The 19,675-nt window shown below is 35.3% G+C and overlaps 12 protein-coding genes and 1 non-coding gene across 13 annotated transcripts; 8 read left to right on the forward strand and 5 right to left on the reverse strand.

Moving 5' to 3' along the window:
* Positions 1-61: 61 nt before the first annotated feature.
* HYPBUDRAFT_149382 (uncharacterized protein) lies at positions 62-736 on the forward strand (the record flags this gene model as incomplete). The annotated part of the gene is made up of 1 exon (XM_020220201.1): positions 62-736. The coding sequence occupies one exon, from the start codon at positions 62-64 to the stop codon at positions 734-736; it is 675 nt and encodes a 224-aa protein (XP_020075590.1).
* A 147-nt stretch (positions 737-883) lies between these two features.
* On the reverse strand, positions 884-1,545 carry RPS17B (40S ribosomal protein eS17; the record flags this gene model as incomplete). The annotated part of the gene is made up of 2 exons (XM_020220202.1): positions 884-1,294; positions 1,543-1,545. 2 exons carry the CDS (start codon positions 1,543-1,545, stop codon positions 884-886), a joined length of 414 nt encoding a protein of 137 aa, XP_020075591.1.
* Positions 1,546-1,873: 328 nt separating this feature from the next.
* Positions 1,874-3,503, forward strand: ADA2 (chromatin-binding transcription regulator). Its single transcript, XM_020221481.1, has one exon. It carries the CDS (start codon positions 2,071-2,073, stop codon positions 3,418-3,420), a length of 1,350 nt encoding a protein of 449 aa, XP_020075592.1. The 5' UTR covers positions 1,874-2,070; the 3' UTR covers positions 3,421-3,503.
* A 252-nt stretch (positions 3,504-3,755) lies between these two features.
* On the forward strand, positions 3,756-4,689 carry HYPBUDRAFT_141000 (uncharacterized protein; the record flags this gene model as incomplete). The annotated part of the gene is made up of 1 exon (XM_020219776.1): positions 3,756-4,689. Exon 1 carries the CDS (start codon positions 3,817-3,819, stop codon positions 4,687-4,689), a length of 873 nt encoding a protein of 290 aa, XP_020075593.1. The 5' UTR covers positions 3,756-3,816.
* A 56-nt stretch (positions 4,690-4,745) lies between these two features.
* On the reverse strand, positions 4,746-6,059 carry HYPBUDRAFT_111439 (snoRNA-binding rRNA-processing protein; the record flags this gene model as incomplete). The annotated part of the gene is made up of 1 exon (XM_020218832.1): positions 4,746-6,059. One exon carries the CDS (start codon positions 6,057-6,059, stop codon positions 4,746-4,748), a length of 1,314 nt encoding a protein of 437 aa, XP_020075594.1.
* Positions 6,060-6,528: 469 nt separating this feature from the next.
* Positions 6,529-8,030, reverse strand: HYPBUDRAFT_6928 (uncharacterized protein; the record flags this gene model as incomplete). Its single annotated transcript, XM_020223617.1, has 2 exons — positions 6,529-7,502; positions 7,997-8,030. The coding sequence occupies 2 exons, from the start codon at positions 8,028-8,030 to the stop codon at positions 6,529-6,531; spliced, it is 1,008 nt and encodes a 335-aa protein (XP_020075595.1).
* HYPBUDRAFT_t133 lies at positions 7,785-7,908 on the reverse strand. Its single transcript has one exon. It is a non-coding gene; the product is annotated as a tRNA-Ile (tRNA).
* A 1,972-nt stretch (positions 8,031-10,002) lies between the features above and the next one.
* HYPBUDRAFT_111091 (ammonium transporter) lies at positions 10,003-11,478 on the forward strand (the record flags this gene model as incomplete). Its single annotated transcript, XM_020218808.1, has 1 exon — positions 10,003-11,478. The coding sequence occupies one exon, from the start codon at positions 10,003-10,005 to the stop codon at positions 11,476-11,478; it is 1,476 nt and encodes a 491-aa protein (XP_020075596.1).
* An 18-nt stretch (positions 11,479-11,496) lies between these two features.
* Positions 11,497-12,100, reverse strand: CTR2 (low-affinity Cu transporter). The gene has a single exon (XM_020223079.1). It carries the CDS (start codon positions 12,003-12,005, stop codon positions 11,514-11,516), a length of 492 nt encoding a protein of 163 aa, XP_020075597.1. The 5' UTR covers positions 12,006-12,100; the 3' UTR covers positions 11,497-11,513.
* Positions 12,101-12,196: 96 nt separating this feature from the next.
* HYPBUDRAFT_149389 (uncharacterized protein) lies at positions 12,197-12,853 on the forward strand (the record flags this gene model as incomplete). Its single annotated transcript, XM_020220203.1, has 1 exon — positions 12,197-12,853. One exon carries the CDS (start codon positions 12,197-12,199, stop codon positions 12,851-12,853), a length of 657 nt encoding a protein of 218 aa, XP_020075598.1.
* A 520-nt stretch (positions 12,854-13,373) lies between these two features.
* Positions 13,374-15,575, forward strand: GCD6 (translation initiation factor eIF2B catalytic subunit epsilon; the record flags this gene model as incomplete). Its single annotated transcript, XM_020218815.1, has 1 exon — positions 13,374-15,575. The coding sequence occupies one exon, from the start codon at positions 13,374-13,376 to the stop codon at positions 15,573-15,575; it is 2,202 nt and encodes a 733-aa protein (XP_020075599.1).
* Positions 15,576-16,066: 491 nt separating this feature from the next.
* On the forward strand, positions 16,067-17,566 carry ERG1 (squalene monooxygenase; the record flags this gene model as incomplete). Its single annotated transcript, XM_020220204.1, has 1 exon — positions 16,067-17,566. One exon carries the CDS (start codon positions 16,067-16,069, stop codon positions 17,564-17,566), a length of 1,500 nt encoding a protein of 499 aa, XP_020075600.1.
* Positions 17,567-17,975: 409 nt separating this feature from the next.
* Positions 17,976-19,226, forward strand: VCX1 (Vcx1p; the record flags this gene model as incomplete). Its single annotated transcript, XM_020220205.1, has 1 exon — positions 17,976-19,226. The coding sequence occupies one exon, from the start codon at positions 17,976-17,978 to the stop codon at positions 19,224-19,226; it is 1,251 nt and encodes a 416-aa protein (XP_020075601.1).
* Positions 19,227-19,675: the final 449 nt, after the last annotated feature.

Raw genomic sequence — 19,675 nt, forward strand, 5'->3', positions numbered from 1 at the left:
TTTTTATGAAAAAGACTTTTGCTGCTAAAACTAACCGCCAACGACACCACTGCCATACAAGATGGATCCAGTTTCAGAGAAAGTCCCAGTTGATGATCAGTTGCCTCAAAGGAAAAAGAGAAGGTCAAAGGGAGACAGCGAGGCTACGAAAGAGTTGGTTTCGAGATTTACGGTTGATTCGAAGGTGGATGGAATGAAGGATGAAATGAAGGATGAAAGTTTTGATACAACCTTAACCATTGGTAAGCCGTATTCATCGTCAACACAGATCCATGGATTGCCGATGATGAAACCCGTGAATAAGATTCTCAAATCATCACCATTGAAGAATAACGCCATAAGTCATGATGAGGAAGATCTTGAGATGACCCAGGATTTGATTCGAATAAGTAACGAAATCACCCATAATAACACCAACCCATTGAGCTTGGGTGATTTTGATATGGATCAGGAAATATTACAGGATTTCAATCTACGGTCGTATGTTGAAAAATTCGACTTTAACCCAAATGATAATTTCATGCAATACTATATTAAAGTCAATGACAAAATCAACCAGTACGAATCCGAACTCATCAAGCAGTTGATGACAGAAAGATTCAAGCTATTGAAGAGGTTTGAGTCTTTGAATGATATTGTCAATCAGTATAGTCAATCATTGATCAAATGCGATAAGGATTTCGATTCCAAGATAAATCAATTAAAACTGGTTAACGATATCTTGAATAGTTTATAGTTTATAATTGTCATACATAAATAAATGATTTAAATATTTAAACGTTTTTTGGTTTTTTTTGGTTTTTTTTTTTTATTTTTTAAATAAAAATTAGATGAATTACTATACAATCGAAATTAAACAAGTATATACAGAGATTTAACTAATTTAGTTTCTTTTAGCAAAACGTCTTGGACCTCTTTGAGAAGAGATGGCAACGGTTTGAATTGGAATTTTGAAACCTAAAGTTTTAACTAAATCAGCAGTTTCAGAATCAACTTCTAATTGACCGTTGGTGTGAGATAAGTCCAAAGCGGAAACTTCTGGAACATATTGATCTTTTCTTTCACGTTCTTCTTCTTGTAATTTGAAAGAAATACCTCTGACTGGACCTTTTTGAATACGTTTCATCAAGTGGGTGGTGTAACCAGCAATCTTGTTTCTTAATCTTTTAGATTGGATTTCAGCAATTTCATCAGTTAATCTTTTGTTGGTTTCGAAATCCAAGGTTAATTTTGGATAGAAACGTTCAATTAAAACTTTTGAAGCTCTTTTAACGGTTTTAGTTCTAACGCGACCCTATTCATAGTTAGTATTTTCATCCTTTGAAGGCTCTACAGGTTCTACAGTTATCAGAGGTTCCGCAGTTCAGTAGCAAAAGTCATAAGTTGATATCAGTTCCCCTGGTCAGTAGTTTCATATGTTATAACGACAACTTTGAAATCTACTTGATCAAAGGTTCCCTAATAATACCATCCATAAACTAATAGCTATCTGAAAAACGGTACTCCAGTAACTGCAACCTGTGAAGGGAGTTAGGTACATACCATTTTAGCTGTTTATTGGTTGTTAATGAAAAAGAAAGGAAAAACAGATTATGAAAAATTGACTGGAACTGAAAATATATTTATTAGGATTGAAAATTGCAGTTCTCACCTAAAAAAATTTTCAATGCGGTCGTGTACAGTGAATAAATGAGCGGGAGAGCCTTAGGGCTTCGGCCGCGAGATGTTAGTGAATGCACGTGCACAAAAGTGACTCGCCAATCCGTGGTACGGAGGTTTGTAATTGTACGGAGGTTTTGGATTGAGTGGAAAAATGTATTAGATTGAGATTATCAACAAAGCTTTTACTGTGATGGCTGACTCAATAAAGCAGGTAATATTGACTATACTGGTATAATCGATAAGAGATTGAGTGTTTCAATTAGCAGGTTGATTGATTGAGGTTTTGTTTTTGGATTGATTGGATTGTTTTTTTTTCTTTTTTGGCAATAAAGTCGGTTTTAGCATAATTTTCTAATATTAAGATAGAATAAATCTAATCAACAATTAATCAATTTTTCATTTGAAGGAATGGAAAAAGGAAGGTTATACCACTGTGATGTTTGTTCATCCGATTGCACCAATCGTATACGAATTCAGTGTGCAATTTGCGCAGATTATGATTTATGTGTACCATGTTTTGCAGCAGGTTCTATTTCTGGTGATCATAAACCATGGCATGATTATAAGATTATTGAGCAAAATACATATCCAATTTTCGATAAGGAATGGGGTGCTGATGAAGAGTTGCTTTTGATTCAAGGCTGTGAAACGTTTGGATTGGGTAATTGGGCTGATATAGCTGATCATATTGGTAATAGATCAAAGGAGGAAGTTGCTAAGCATTATTATGATATTTATTTAAATTCAAAAGATTACCCCTTGCCGGAAATGGATAAAGATTTTGATGATATTCATCCATTAGAATTTTTGCAACAACGTAAAAATCGTTTGGAAAGACGTAAAAATCAACCATTACCACCTCCCAAGACTAAGCCTGACTCTTCGGTTCCATTATGTCACGAAATTCAAGGTTATATGCCTGGTAGATTGGAATTCGATCACGAAGCTGAAAATGATGCTGAAGTTCCAGTTAAAGATTTAATTTTTGATCCAGAAGATTCACAAGGTGATATTGAATTAAAATTAACTATACTTGATATTTATAATTCTAGATTAACCACTAGAGCTGAACGTAAAAGGGTTATGATTCTTAATAACTTATTGGATTATAGGAAAAATATTAGTAATGATAAAAGAAAATCAAAGGAAGAAAAAGAATTATTGAAAAAAATTAATGCAATGATAAGAATTTTAACCCCCCAGGATTTTGAGGAATTTTCTAAAAATTTACTTACGGAATTGAAATGTCGTCTACGTATTCAACAATTACAAAGTTGGAGAATCAATGGTATTACCACCATTGAAGATGGTAATAAATTCGAAAAGGATAAACTAATAAGACAAGCTCATTATCAAAGAATGGGTAATGGCTCTGCTTTGAATGCTAGAAACGCTACCTCAACTCCAATGAATGGTCTGATATCGGGTATGGGTCGTAAAATGGGAGCTCATTCTCCTCAACCATCGATGGATTTCAAACCAAAAATCAATACAAGTTCTACTAATCGTGCACCTTTGGATATAAGTCGTGCTGCTGATTTCGACTTATTATCAAATGAAGAAAAACAATTATGTGCAACTTTAAGAATCTTACCCAAACCCTACCTTGCAATTAAAAATCAATTAATGAAAGAAGCCGTGAAAAATAACGGTATCTTGAAAAAGAAAGATGCCAGACAATCTCTTAAAATTGACGTCAATAAAGCTTCAAAAATTTACGAATTCTTTGTGCAAATGGGTTGGTGTTCTCAAGGTTAGTGCACCTATTCTCTACGATATACTTATGACTTTCATTTCATATATAGACTTCCTTTTTTAATATTTCGCTTTCTCTTTTTTTTCCATTCACTTCATTTTTCATTCAATTGTATCATAACAACATAAAATTAATTTATTTACTTTACTTTAGTCGTAATCGTTCTGTCTGAATTGATTTATGTTGTTTTGATACTTTTCTCATACACGTTAAAATTTTGTTTGTTTTTGTTTTGCTGTAGTTTTTTTTTGAATTTTTGTTCATATTTTTGATCCATGGAGTTCGCTTCTTCTTTCGTCGATATAACTAAGTTTGCCTTTGCTTAACAACTTATATAGCCTATCGGTAACCGGGTAAAGGTCTATTAAACACTTTTCAACTCATATATAATAAAAAAAATGAAACTATTGTCAATTTTATCGTCTTCTATAATTCTTTTGAATTATGTCCATGCCATAAAGCCAGTTACTTCAGCTCAGTTTTATCCTTTAAATAGAAACGGTGATATTCCTACAGATCTTGAGCCTTTCCAATTGGGCCAGGATATACCATTGGACTGTATTTCTAGGAACATTGATAATGGGGAACACAAATTTGATGATAAAGACAGAATTATTTATATTCCATTTCCAACTTGTCAAGAAACGAACAAACCACTTTCATTTAAATATGGTGTAAGCGAAGATGTCAATTGCACCATTGGATTTACTGATGAGTTATATCACTTGTTCCAATTATATATTCACGAAGATTCTCCATTTAGTTGTCGTTTACCTTTAAGTAATGAACCTCACTATATTGAAAAAGGTGGGGCTTTTATTCCATTAACTTTCAACTTTAGAGGACAAATCCAAGATTCACATCTTGATATTGACTCACATTTGAACGTTCTTTTCACCAAACCTGCTGAGGAAAACACTTTGATTAGTTCTGTCGCTTGGTCATCGGGTACCAATGCTACTAGAATCGTTATAGGTGATTTTCTCACAATTAATTTAGCTGTAAGATGGTTAGATAACTTGAAAAATACTGATTCAAACACTGATAGCTTTAGGAACGTTAATGGTTTACCTTTCCCAGATGGATTTTACAAACTCCCATTAAATTCGATTCCGATATCTTATTCGATGTTCCTCTTCTATTTGGGACTTGTTAGTTTGGCTTCTGGTGCTCTTGTTTTAGCATTTTCCTACAATCTTATTAGTATCAAATTTTCGAAAACTCATTATAGAAACTTAGATAATGAGTCACTTGTTACTAAACGTGATTAATTGAATTATGTAAAAATACAAATATATAATGATGCTAAAAAAGTGTAGAATTAATTTTAAATAGAGCGACATTTTTTGATAATGGCCTTTAATAAGGTAGTAACTCTTTTTGATTGGTTTGATTCGATTGAAGGAGTCAAAAACTTTTCATTAAGATAACTGGTATACTTATTGGTTAACTCATCTTTGTCTTTATTATTCTTAAGCTTCATTTTGTAAGCAATGAATTTGTTGACTGATAATTGTAAAACTTCAGCAAAATTTTCATCACTAATCTTCAAAGTTCTAGTTGACAAATTTATGTCAATTAAAGGAGTTCTTATATCATTAGAATGATTGTTTTGTAAATAAGTAAGAACGTGTAAATATAAGTAGTCTCTATTGAGATTATCAAATTGATCAAAAATTGATAAAAATGCTTGAGAAATTTCAAAAACTTTATCCTCCGGAGTTGAAATCGTTGAATTTTTTGGAATTGTTTTCAAAATAGCAGGAATACATAAATCATAAATTGTTAATGCAATATCACCTCTTAAAACTGGATTGGTTTCTGCATTACCCAACATATTCATATCGGCTTCTGGTAGATGATTCAATTGGTCATTCACTTCATCGGCACTAACAGTAGGTAAGCTAATAACATCTTTATTGAAATCTTCATCATTATCAAGAACTTTTGAGTTTTTATTCAATTCAGCTTCTCGTCTTCTTTCATCTTTTTGTAAATCTTCAGTTTGTTCTTTTTCAGTAACTAAACCCAAAACTTGTCTTCTTGCCAACAATTTAGAAACGTAGGTTAATTCAAATTGAGCATAATTCAACCATAACTCATAAGAATCAGGGTTCAATCTCAAACCTCTTTGGAATAAAACTCTAGCACCTTTAGCGTTAGAATTATCTTCGAATTCATATCTTGCAGCTGATAACCATGCATCAATATTTCTAGGTTGTAATTGTAATAATCTAGAATAAACACTATAGATAACTTTGATGGCACCATGTTCTTTGGCTTGTTGTAAATATTTAGCCCATAATTCTAGATCACCAGGGAATCTTCTAACTGATCTTTGCATGATGAAAAGTATTCTTCTTGGTCCTGCCCAATCACTTATACTTCTTTTTTGTTTGATCAACCCAACTGACTTAAGTCTTATAAGTCTTTTCTTTCTTAATTTTTCCAAATTAACTTCAAAATCACAATATTTGAGGAAATCTCTTGGTCTACTTCCTCTCCCTTGAATTCTCTGTTCGAAATCGGTTCTTCTTCTCATAATCATAGTGATTTCATTTCTCTCGAACAAACCTTTGTCTTGCAAGTCTTCCAATTCAGGAACTGACTGTTCCAAGTAGTATCTTACTTTATCGGCCATCTTTTTAACGAAACTACTGCTAAGTTTATGCTACCGTTATCACCAGTAGAAGTTATTCAATTTTTTTTTTCTTCAACATCTTTTTTTTGATAGCGATGAGATGATGTATAAAACCCGTACACACCAAATTAAAGTATATTCTGGTATAACCCCAGATTTAGCATGCCCTTAGCTTATTCTTAACTATATAAACTCTTAAGTTGTTTGCAATTTCAAAAATTATATTTACATATTTCAACTAGCTCAGCTAATTCTACTCTGTGAATTACGCTTGACCATCTCATATAAGTTGGAAGCTTCAGCTTGGTTAATGTCATCACTAAAACAAACCTGCTTCAAGTTGGTCAACTTCGACCAATTTATTTCACCGTCATTATAGCTGCTCAAACTAGTAATCTTGTTGTCTCGTAGTGATAGAATTTCCAAGTTAACTGGAAATATAAACTTATTTAGACTTTTGATACCGCAATCACGTAGTATGAGTTTTTTCAAAAGACTCGGGAAAAACCATTCGTTCTGTTGAATTCTTAAACGTCTCATCGTAGCAATGTCCACATGAAAGATTAAGTTTGGTTAAATAAGGAGCGAACCTAAAGTACGGGTAGGGATAGCCGTCTATTGATTTCAACGAGCTTAAGTTTCTTTGTTGTTCCAGGCAGTTTTCCAAATCTAACTTTTTCAATGTCGGTAAGTTTTTCAAATATCCAAGGTTCGTTACTTTTGACGAACTCAGGCTTATTTTTTCTAAGCTTTCTGGCCAACCATGGCTTAAGCGTTCTAACAATTCATTGTCTAAATGTGAACCTTTTGAGAAAGAGTCAGCATTGTTATCGGAATAATTTTGGTTAAAATTTTGCAACACTTCGCAATGGACATTACCCGAATCCAAGTATTGGCACGAGTATCCTCGTCCGTAGCAGAGTTCATCGCCTAAGTCGATTTCTTTGATATTTGAGGGCCATAATTGTTTACTCAGAAGGTCATCAATAAAAGCTTTTGAGTATCTTCCAAACCTGATAAAGACCATTTCTAAAGACTCGGGAAGATCACTTATTCGAATATTGGATGCTCTACAGAAGAGACATAAAAGTTTCAAATTAGGTGGAACTTTGATCAAGTCAATTTTCTTACTATAGATCCCCGTGGAAGTCTTGAATTCTTCCAAATTGGGTGCTTCATTGGCTTCGCTTAACGTCGCAGTATCCTGGAATGAAAGCTTTGTCAAGCTTGAAGGTAATGGAATGGCTGCTAAATTTGTACAGAATGGATCTCTCAGATCAAAATATTCTAATTTTTTAAAATTCAATAACCCTCCATTGGCTAATTCCTTAGCACAATTACCAATGTATTCAATACAGAGCTCCTGAATATCAGGAAGTGTGGTATATATCAACTTCAAATCGTCATTAGTCAAAGCACAACCCTCACGAACTTCAAGGCTGACTTTTTTAATTATTCAAATGTATTCGCTATACTTCTTCAACTCGTTTATTAGCCAGTTTAACTTATCAAGGAATATCAGAAGAACTTTTGGCTTGATATTCTGTGAACAGAAATTGAAAAACTTTTCTATTTATTTCGATCCAAAAATCCGAGTGGTAAGCAAGGTCCGATCAAAATCGCATGGTCTTGGGTAAAAAATTAGACTCCTTATTCCTTTTCACAAATATATGTCTATATATAGTTATCCATTTGGGAGTCAAAAAGATTAAAGTTTAAAAAAAATGCTCCAGGAGGGGATTGAACCCACGACCGTCGCGTTCCTCACACGACCGTGACTTATGGTATAACCAATATCGTCGTAACACGGCTATAAGCACGAAGCGCTAAACCTCTGCGCCACTGGAGCGGATTCGAACCGTCAAGCTGGGCAGTGCGCTTTCCCCAAAAGGGGGCCACGCACGACCAAGCTAAAGGGCCAATTCCGATCGTTTTACGGAATGCGGATTGATATGTCGATATATGCTTCATTAGGTTTAAGAATTCAATGCCAAAAAAACCTTTCTTTTTAGTGTATCAAATGGCTTTTTTGTAGTCTCTTGGTATTTCCAGAGTCTTTTAGTTTGTATTTAATTAAAAAAAATAAATAGATTTGTAACAAAAAATCCTCAATTTGAGGTAGTTAGTGCTGCAGAAGAGTTTCATTTATAGCTCAAACCTACATTTCCGGACTTTCATTCCTTTTCATTTTATAAAACAAGTTCTTTTACGGCTATAAATTCTTCTTCAGGAAGATGTAAGCGTATGGTAGAGTATAGAAAGGATGAAGCTAAATACAAGAAATTCAAGACTTTGCTCTGATAACTAACCCTGTATGTCTTCAAGTAATACTCAAAAATACTTTCCACCGCTAGATAGCTTATTGAATGCAAGAACCCACTTACAAAGTCTCCAGCTTTTTTTATTAAAAGTACAAATATATTATCACGTCAATACGATGTGTTGATTAACGCTCTTCTCGGGGCTATTTTGACAACCTAAATTATATGCTTGTTGCCCATACTACCAGTTATATTAGATCAGGTTACCAGTCTTCAGAATCCTCCTAGTTGAGGACATACGACACGTCAATTATTCTTTGCACACTGAGTTTTTTTGCAGCAAAAAAAATCTTCCGACACTATAACCAACAGGATTTGGAAAAGCACAAATGTGAAGATACGTTAGCCTAGGGAAAACCGGAGAACCGTTTATCATCGCTTGAAACGTTATTATTTTTTTATACTTTTTTGCATTATTGTCACATTTCATTATAAATTCAACAAAAATTTGAACTTTCAAATGAATGCATTACCCTGGTTCAATTGATAGTACCAGGTAAAAATCAATCAATTCGGCAATAAGATTCTATAATTGATTTTGCCGATAAAGAATCTAAACTCCCGCTAAACCATTCTACTAGATAAACGGCGAAACCTATACTGGAACTTTCTCAGAAATCAAGACAACAATTCAGATGTACAACAAACCCAGCTTGGTAACGGCCCTTTGCAAGTCATTAGTCACTTCCCTAGGGTCGGTTCCATATATTCGTTTCAATCTACTCTGCTGCTTTGAAGTATTTCAGCTCCATCTCGTAATGACAGGAAAATCCGGACTCACTGAAGAGAAAACACAAATCCGCTATCTGTACACGGTTCCGATAAGCCTTAAAGCAACAATTAAAAAACGTTTATTCTAATTAGCCATCTATTTACACACCCAAAAGCCTAATCCAAGCTTTGTGACTCGATGTTTACCTGTAGACACCAAATATACCTATCTAACATTCTGATTTACAATCTCCCATTATCTGTTTCAGTTGCTAATTCATCTTAGCGGATGATAAGTCTTTTACAATAGCTCTAGCGTGAGATAACTCTAGCGTATCACGAGCAAAAGTTACGAAGCTCAAGCAATTCCAGCTCATGTACTTTTCTGCCAAACCCCAGCCGCTAAACCCTTTACCATATCAGTCATTTACCATCACAAACCGCTAACACTAAGCCGGCCAACGTTGTCTCAGTTATCTGTCCACATTGTTCAAGTCATTCTCTATTATCCCAACCCCCCAACGTTTCTTTGGCGAACAAATTTCAAGCTTATTTTAAGCCAAGATACTCGATGCCCACCTCCAAATAATACTCCCAACAGGTTTATCGTTATCGAGATAATCATCACCGGTATATCATTGGCCGGAACACAGACCCATACACCCATACAACGCCCCAATTAGGCAAAGGGATCCAGTGGACGCAAAAAACGAAACAACGAAAAATCGGCCACCGGCACGACGTTCTTATCAGTTGAAAGAATTACTTACTAAATGCCGAGATGCAAGGTGATATAAACTTGGGCATTGGAATCACAATTTCTTGTCCTTTGATATAAATACAGAAGATGAATCCGGTGTGGGTGTTGGAGAAAGCAGTCTGGGGTGAACAAGGGTTAAAGAATGTCGACGATGTACGAAGCTTTATTGAAACGAGAAACCTCGTTGGAAAAACAGACTTCAAGTATGGTTACTGCTGATGTAGTCTATATCTTATTTTGTTCCTTTGGGGTGTTTTTAATTACTCCGGGGATTGCAATGTACTATATGGGTTTTATGAAGAGAAAGAATATAGTGCAAGTGTTATTTCAAAGTTATATGACCACTGCGGTGGTGGTGATTCTTTGGTATTTGATCGGGTATTCAATTGCTAATTCACCTTCTAGTTCTTCTACCATGTATGGGGACTTGGCCCATGCTGCTTTGCATAATGAAGAGGCAAAACCCCTTTTAGAAGATGGTTCGATACCCTCAGTTGTTAATTTTTGTTTTAATGTTTTCTTCCCGGTTGCAACTGCACAAATTTTCTTGGGTGCAATTGGTGAAAGAGGTCGAGTATTACCTTCACAAATCATTGGGATATTATTCACTATCGCTGTTTATTCTCCACAAGCGTTTTGGACCTGGTCTGGATGGCTTTATAACCTCGGGGCCCTTGATTTTGCCGGGGGTGGTCCAGTCCATATTTCCAGTGGGGTTGCTTCTTTAGTTTACTCATTTTATCTTGGTCCAAGAGGACACCCTGAAGTTAAAATCGGTAAGGTTCCTCATTATAAGGGCCATTCTGCCTTAACCACCTTCATTGGTGTCACTTTGATTTGGGGTGCTTGGTTTTGTTTCAATTCCGGTACTTTATTAGCAGTCAATACTAGAACTGGTTATATCTTTTTAAATACTATTTTAGCTTCTTCATTTGCCAGTGTCACCTATGTCATTTTGGATAAGCTCATCACTGGTAAGTATAGTTTAATGGCTGCCTGTGATGGGGTTATAGTTGGTTTGGTTAATATTACTCCAAGTTGTGGATTTTACCCACCTTGGGCTGCTGCAATTACTTCAATAATCAATGCTTCTATTTGTAGAAGTTTAGGAAACTTCAACCAATGGGTGGGTATTGATGATTCAAGTCATTCATTCGTTGTTCATGGAGTTGGTGGGATTATTGGTTCAACCTTGACTGGGATTTTTGCATCCAAAACCATTGCTGGATACGATGGGGTTACTGATATTGAAGGTGGTTGGATCAACGGACATTTTGTTCAGCTTGGTCACCAAATCGCTGCCTGGACTTCAATTGTTATTTGGACCGCAGTCTTCACCTATATTATCATTTTCATTGTTGATCATATTCCTGGTTGTAAAGTTACGGCCGATGCCGATGCCCAAGAAATGGGGATGGACTTATATGAAATGTCCGAGACTTTAGATGAGTTTGGTAACAATTATGATGAATTTTTCTCAAGCTATGCTCATAGATTACGGGAAATTGCCGATGCAATTGACCATCATAAGAATAGACACGGTACTATTGAAGTATTAGAGGGTACATCAGCAAATGGTTCTGATTCAATCCATTCGGTTAATGTTCACTATGAACAAAAAGTGTAATTTTACATATAATATATATACTTAATAATATACCTTTAATGACAAGCCATAGATCTATCATCAGTAATAATTGGATTATTCCAGATATTATGACCAATAACTGCTCCAATGACAACTGCCAACATAAACCACCCATTATAAGTCATGAAAACTAACATCAACATAAAGGAATATCCAACCTGGAATCCGTAAAACAAACTTTGTTGTAATTTATACTTCTTGATAGTATTAGAATTGGTATTGGTGGTTCCATTGACCATATTAATATTTGTAACCTGCCATCTATTAAATAAATTTTTAGTGAATTCATACCCCATTCCTAATAAAACAACAGCAACAAACGATATCACAAATTGCGTAAACGTCTTGATATGCCACCATTCATATATTATACAAGTATTCTTCCAATTCCAAGTAAATATCATATTCATCGAGCACATTTCATCCATTGGCATATCGTGGCCTGGCATATCGTGGCCTGGCATTTCGTGGCCCGGCATGCTGTGGCCCATACTAGAGTGATCCATTCTTACTATTCAACCTGATCTGTTCAACCTCCGTCTAATGGATATTATCCTGGTATTTATAGTATACCTCTATCTAAAGCAAATCCCGTTATTTGCTCAAAAATTTGCTCGCAGGGCTGGAAAAAACAGCAGTTTTTTTTTCCTTATTACTACTTCTTCATCCTTATCAAACATTCAAATCTACATTCGAGATGAAATTAGTTACTAAAGAAGAAAGAGAGGCTCATTTCAATCACATTCTTACTGAGGCCGGTAAAGGGTTGTTCTACGGGGCAGTTTTATCCACTGGGATTTTCTTCTACTTGAAGAAAAGACATACTGCCAGATTCAATACCTTCAACACCAGTATCAAAACATGTATTTTCTGTATTCCAACCATCGGGATGGGTGCTTTATGGGCAGATAATGGTTCTGTTGAGTTCGATAAGTTGATGTACTCTTCCGACTACAGTCAATCCAAAGTCATGGAAGAACATCGTGAATGGGCTGCAATGTCTACTTCTGACCGTATTATCACCGGGTTGAATTCCCATAAGTATAAGATCATCTTGGGTGCTTGGGCCGGTTCCTTATACGGATCCTGGGTCTTGGTTAACAGAGATAAAATCATGACCACTGCCCAAAAAGCAGTCCAAGCAAGAATGTACGCTCAAGCCATTTCTATTATCTTGTTATTAGGTACTATTGTTTTGGCCATGAAAGAAGAAGAAATCAACAAAAGTAAACCACCTCCAATTCCCGAATGGAGAAAAGTCTTAATGCAAAAGGAAGCTGAAGAAAAAGAACTCCTTGAAGAAATCAAAAGAGCAAAAGCAAAAGCCGAAACCATCGACAATAAGTCAAATTAATAATTATTCATTCCAAATAGATTCTCCGTATAGATTCTCCATATATCTAACCTTGTTTATAGTCTTTAATTCATCTAATATCATATATCTCGACCGTAGTTTTGCAAATCCAGTTTATACTAACCTGTAATTTGTTCGTTTTCCATTACCCGTTCGGGCTCGAGAAAAATTCACACCAATCAAATCCGTCCAGATCGACTTCTACGGCTCAATTTCATTTGCAAATCGTCCTTCATCCAGCACTTTGTTCAAATGGCTTTTGCAATTGGTTTTTGCAGTTGGTTTTTGCAATCTTTTGATGGGACAAAAGTTTAGCAAATGTTATCAATAGTTAAGCCATGCATAATTATTGACGTCACCCCATAAGAATATTCACGTGATACATCACGTGAATATTATGTCACATGACAGATCACGTGCTAGAAAAAGAATAACACAAAATCTTTTGGGTATAGTTAAATTTTTTTCTCTCTTTCATTGAAGAGATGGAAGATTATTAACAAATTAATCATTATAGACAATGCCACCAAAGAATAAGAAGCAAAAGGAGGTGGTTGATGAGAGGTTTCAGGCCATTGTGCTCACTGATTCATTTCAAACCAGGTTTATGCCGTTAACGTCGGCGAAACCAAGGTGTTTATTGCCATTAGCTAATGTTCCATTAATTGAATATACTTTAGAATTTTTAGCCAAAGCAGGAGTTAATGAGGTGTATCTCATGTGCTCGAGTCATGCTGACCAGATCCAAGAATATATTGAAAATTCTAAATGGACATCGAAAAATTCAACTTTTTCAATTAAAACAATCATGTCATTGGAATCTAGATCAGTTGGTGATGCCATGAGAGATTTAGATAACAGAGGGTTAATCACTGGTGATTTCTTATTAGTTTCTGGTGATGTTGTTACTAATATCGATTTTTCAAAAGTCATGAATGCCCATAAACAAAGAAAAACCATTGATAAAGATCATATAGTTACTATGGTATTAACACCCGCAAGCCCGTTACATAGAACAAGAAGTCGTGTTGAACCTGCTGCTTTTATATTGGATAAAAATACCAATAGATGTTTATATTATCAACAACTACCACCAGCAGATGGTAAAAAAACATCAATTAATATCGATCCAGAATTATTAGAAGATGTTGAAGACGAATTTGTAATTAGAAATGACTTGATTGACTGTCATGTTGATATTTGCTCACCTCATGTACCACAAATATTCCAAGAGAATTTCGATTACCAATATTTAAGAAATGATTTTGTTAAGGGAGTTTTAACATCTGATTTATTGAAAAAAACCATTTACGCTTATATCACCGATGGGTCGGAATATGCAGCTAGAGTTGAAAGTTGGGCAACCTATAATGCAGTTTCTCAAGACATTTTGGCGAGATGGTGTTATCCTTTAGTTCCTGATTCAAATTTATCAGAAAATAATTCTTATACTTATGAGTTTAATCATATTTATAAAGAAGATAAAATCATCTTAGCTCAATCTTGTAAGATTGGTAATTGTACTTCAATTGGTACCAGTACTATTGTTGGTGATGCCACCTCAATAGATAAATCAGTAATTGGTAAAAATTGTAAAATTGGTTCAAATGTCACTATTAATAATTCATATATTTGGGATAATGCTATAATTGAAGACAATGCCATAATTACAAAATCTATTGTTGCTTTTGATGCTAAAATCAAGAAAAATTCAATCATTGGTGATGGTTCCGTTATTGGATTCAATGTTGTGATTGGTGAAAATCAACAAGTTCCTCATAATTATAGAATTATCGATGTACCAATTAAAAAAATTGATGATGATTTTGACTCGTCCTCATTTGATTCAGATTCTAATGATGTTTCCGAAACTAATATAGCATCGAATGAACCAACTCATATAAATGATACCGATATCGTGGGTGACGACGGGGTTGGTTCCTTGTATATCTCTGAAAGAGAATTAGATGACGAGAGTGAAACTGAATCAATTATGAGTGGTAGCATTAATCAACATTCAGGTATGATTTACCAAATGAATAATTTAGCATTGAGTGATGATTCAATTGCATCGATATCCAATCGTAAATCGAAAAGACACTCTCGTCATAGTTCTAAAGGAAGAAGGTTGTCGACAACTTCTGCATTATCAACAGATTTTGAAAATGGAATGTCTGATGAAGAAGAGGATGAACACTTTGATAAAGAAGCTTATGCTACCGTTGAAAGAGCCATCGATAATAATCATGATTTAGATACTGCTGCATTAGAATTGAATACTTTGAAAATGTCCATGAACGTTGGTTATCATGAAGTAAGATTGGCTACTTTACAAGCAATGATTGCTAAAATCAAACAATATGTTTCTACTGAAACTTTAAACGCAAAAGATGCTACTAATAAATTATTTACTTCCTGGGGTCCTCTTTTCCAAAGACAAGCCTTTGACGACCAAGAAAGAATCGACTTATTACAATTATTACAACAAGAGTGTACCACTTTACCAGCAGAATACAATCAAATCGTCTTATTCGTTGCAGTGAAAGTCCTATACGACTTGGACTTGGTCCCAGAAGAAAATATCTTAGAATGGTGGAACTCGGCTGCTTCAAATGCATCAACCGATTTACAACTGGTGAAAAAATTAACTGAGAATTTCATCGTTTGGCTACAAGATGCTGAAGAAGAAAGCGAAGAGGAAAGTGACGAGGATTCTGATTAACCCACTCTGATTTACCCTCATTAATCCCCTAATGTATAGTTAAATGTATAGTCATAGCCTTGAATTTGCAGTAATTAAATGTGAAAAATTCACATGCCTGGACAGTCTCATGCCACCAGATCGTAGATACACCGTTTAAGCCGTTTAAACCTCCCCTGGAGGCTAATCAGATGATGATGATGATCCAAACATCATATCATTTGTTAAGTATTTTTGCAGTAAAACTGTAAAAAACATTTTTCGCTGGTAAAGTCATCGTATAAACCGGTGTTTTTTTGTAGTACGAAGAGTCCAGCGAAACGACTAAACAAAAAAAAAAAAAAAAATCATGGAAAATTGATAAAAACACCGTGATATAAGTGGTGCCATAATTTGTACAAGTCGAGCTATCAACTGATTACTACTTAAATAGAGGTTTTCTTCTTGATAGAATAGAGACTTTGAATAGAAAAGTGGTATAAGTATAAAGAACCGACAAGGGTACGGACCAAATGAGTCAAGATCAATCAAGTGAAAAATATGATGTAATAGTTATAGGTGCTGGTGTTGTTGGACCATGTATAGCTACTGCTTTGGCCAGACAAGGAAGAAAAGTGTTGATAGTGGAAAGAGACTGGTCCAAGCCAGATCGTATAGTTGGAGAGTTGATGCAACCAGGAGGGTTGAAAGGATTGAAAGAGTTGGGGATGTTACAAGCAGTTAATGGGATTGAAGCTATACACTGTGAAGGTTATTACATTAAGTTTCGCGACCAGGCACTTGAAATCGGATACCCTGAGAAGCAAGAAGCTTTCAAGACTAATGCCGTCAAGCCGGTTCCAGGATGTGTTGATGAAAAAAACGATAAGTTATTGAGTGATTCAACAATTAACATTGAAGAATGGGAAAAAGATGAGAAAGTTAGAGGAATTTCGTTTCACCACGGTGACTTCTTATTGAATTTACGTAAGATGGTTCGTGAAGAGCCTAATGTTACTTGGTTAGAAGGTACTGTGAATAAGATGATTAAAGATGAAGAGAATGAAGAGATTGTTCGTGGTATACGAGTGAAAATTAATGATAAGAATGAAATTTACAAAGCGAAATTAACCATTTGTTGTGATGGGATCTATTCCAAATTCCGTAAAGAGTTATCACCAAAAAACGTACCTACTATCGAATCTTATTTTGTTGGTTTAGAATTAGATGATGCAGTCTTACCATCACCAAATCATGGACATGTCATATTAGGAGATCATGCTCCGTGTCTCATCTACCAAATCTCCCCCCATAAAACCAGATGTTTATGTGCATACGCATCAACCAAACCACCAAGTCAATCAAATCGTGAATTTATTGATTACTTAGAAAATCAAGTATTACCAGCAATTCCAAAACCAACACAACCTTCTTTCAAAGCTGCCATTGACTCAAGAAAATTTAGAGCAATGCCAAATCAATACTTACCAGCTTTAAAACAAGGTAGATCTCCTTTGGGGCTCATCATGTTGGGTGACTCCTTGAATATGAGACACCCATTAACTGGTGGTGGGATGACTGTTGGTATCAACGATGCTGCATTATTAGCAAAACTCTTATGTCCAAAACAGATTGAAGATTTTGAAGATTACGATATCTTGGAGAAGAAATTAAGACAATTCCATGTTAAGAGAAAAAATTTGGATGCAGTGGTGAATACTTTATCGATTGCATTATATGCATTATTTGCAGCCGATAAGGCTTCCTTGAAAATTTTACAAAATGGTTGTTTCAAGTATTTCCAAAGAGGCGGGGCTTGTGTTCTGGGTCCAATTGGTTTATTATCGGGGATGTTACCTTTCCCAATGTTGTTATTCAATCATTTCTTTAGTGTTGCCTTTTATTCAATCTACTGCAATTTCATCGATAGAGGCTTGTTGGGCTTCCCAATCGCCATCTACGAAGCCTTTGACGTCCTTTTCACCGCAATCTACATCTTCACTCCCTACTTGTGGAATGAACTTGTCAATTAATCTTAATCTTGTTTAATCCTCTATTTATTTTAATCATAGACTAGTACTTTTAAAAATTCGACGTAATTCAACCGTTTCTTTGGCGTTTTCTGTGGATCTTTTATTTGGCGTTTCAACATCTCTTCGGTGACTGCATTCCGTAACATTCACTGGTCAGAATCGTCAACGGCCATTGTTAATAAGATGGGCATCAAATTATGGATATTGCTAACACTAGTGAAATTTAGTCGTGTATGCAGATGTTTTTATGTCATTCTGTTTGTTCTGTTTGAGTAAAATTTTCACCCGTTGACTAAAAAACCTTGCTGAGCTCATGGTTGAGGCAGTGTATAAAAGGATAAAAGAGAATTGAATTCCTTATTGTAAGTCAATTTAATTGAAATATTGGTTTATTAAACGATAAGACGAAATGCTGAACGATAATGCTCCGTTACTTGGAGGCAATCCAGGGACTAAATTGAATATTTCAACATTTCAAAATTCAATTAGTAAAACATTTATATTAGCTTTGAAATCGTCGCCAGTTAACTATCTTTTAATATTTGTACCATTGGGTATAGTGGCTGGAGTGTTAGGTTGGTCTGCCAATGCTGTGTTTTGGCTTAATTTTTTTGCAATTGTTCCTCTTGCTTCATTATTGGCATTTGCAACTGAAGAGTTATCGGAACATACTGGAGAAACCATTGGAGGCTTATTGAATGCAACTTTCGGAAATGCCGTTGAATTGATTGTATCTATAATTGCATTGAAAGAAAATCAAGTTAGAATTGTGCAAGCATCAATGTTGGGTTCAATATTATCTAATTTATTGTTAGTTTTAGGATGTTGTTTTGTTGCTGGAGGTTTTACTAGAGTGCAACAAACTTTCAATCAAACCGTGGCCCAGACCATGTCGTCATTAATGGCATTATCAACTGCAAGTTTATTGATTCCAGCAGCATTCCATGCTTCCTTACCTAGACCAAAATCTAAACACGATTTCCCAAATCCTGATAGTAGTGATGGATTGATTTTATCATTATCAAGAGGTGTTGCTGTTATATTATTAATTTTATATGTCTTGTATCTTTTATTTCAATTGAAGACTCATAAATCATTATTTGAAGAACAAGCTCAAGAAGCCGATGATGGAATTATCACTACCTCATTACCAACAGATGGAGCTAATGATAAAGTGGAAGAACACTTATCAGTTACTGGTTCTCTACTGGTATTGGTTGTTGCTACTGTCTTGGTATCCTTTTGTGCTGATTACTTGGTTGGGTCGATTGACGATATAGTGGAAAGTTCAGGATTATCTAAAACATTCCTTGGTTTGATTGTCATTCCAATAGTGGGTAATGCAGCCGAACATGTTACTGCCATCATTGTGGCAATGAAAGATAAAATGGATTTGGCCATTGGAGTTGCAGTTGGTTCTTCTCTACAAATTGCCATATTTGTCACTCCATTCATGGTTTTAATTGGTTGGATCATCGACGTACCAATGTCGTTATATTTTTCTACGTTTGAAACTGCTATTTTATTCGTTTCGGTCTTCATCACTAACTTGGTGATTTTGGATGGGGAGTCCAATTGGTTAGAAGGTGCTATGTTGATCAGTACCTACTTGATCATTGCCTTGGCTTTCTTCTACTATCCTGATAACGTGTTAAACTAGTATATAGTTTTGTAAAATATTCTTACTTTCCTATAATCTTGTAGGTATATTGTTAGTACATGGTTACCCTCGATTGTACTTTTACTCCAATTGTACCAGTACAAGGGTCTGAACACCCATACAACCAAGAATAGCATCGAAGAGAATCTCAAAGGTACGTCCGAACCCTTCCCACATATCTAGAACCACCAACGCATCATCTAATGTACTTATCCTGTTATTTTTATTTTTAAACACGATTCTCCGGTCTCCAGAAAGGCTATGGTGCTCCAACACGAAAGACGGACGGGGTAATTCGCGAGTAAACAGCGTAAACAGCGTAGACAGCGTAGACAGATTACGATGTCTTCACCGTATATCCAAGCGAGACGACACCGCTACAGGCACTGTCCTAATTTCTACTCATCTACTCACCTGCTGCTCTTCCTTCTGACCTCCACCGACACCGA

Source organism: Hyphopichia burtonii (genome assembly GCF_001661395.1).
Source record: "Hyphopichia burtonii NRRL Y-1933 unplaced genomic scaffold HYPBUscaffold_5, whole genome shotgun sequence".
Classification (NCBI taxonomy): Eukaryota; Fungi; Ascomycota; class Pichiomycetes; order Serinales; family Debaryomycetaceae; genus Hyphopichia; species Hyphopichia burtonii.

Bases quoted from the DNA above. Each gene is read 5' to 3' on its own strand.
- ADA2 (XM_020221481.1), top strand. From the start codon at position 2,071: ATGGAAAAAGGAAGGTTATACCACTGTGATGTTTGTTCATCCGATTGC.
- CTR2 (XM_020223079.1), bottom strand. From the start codon at position 12,005: ATGGATCACTCTAGTATGGGCCACAGCATGCCGGGCCACGAAATGCCA.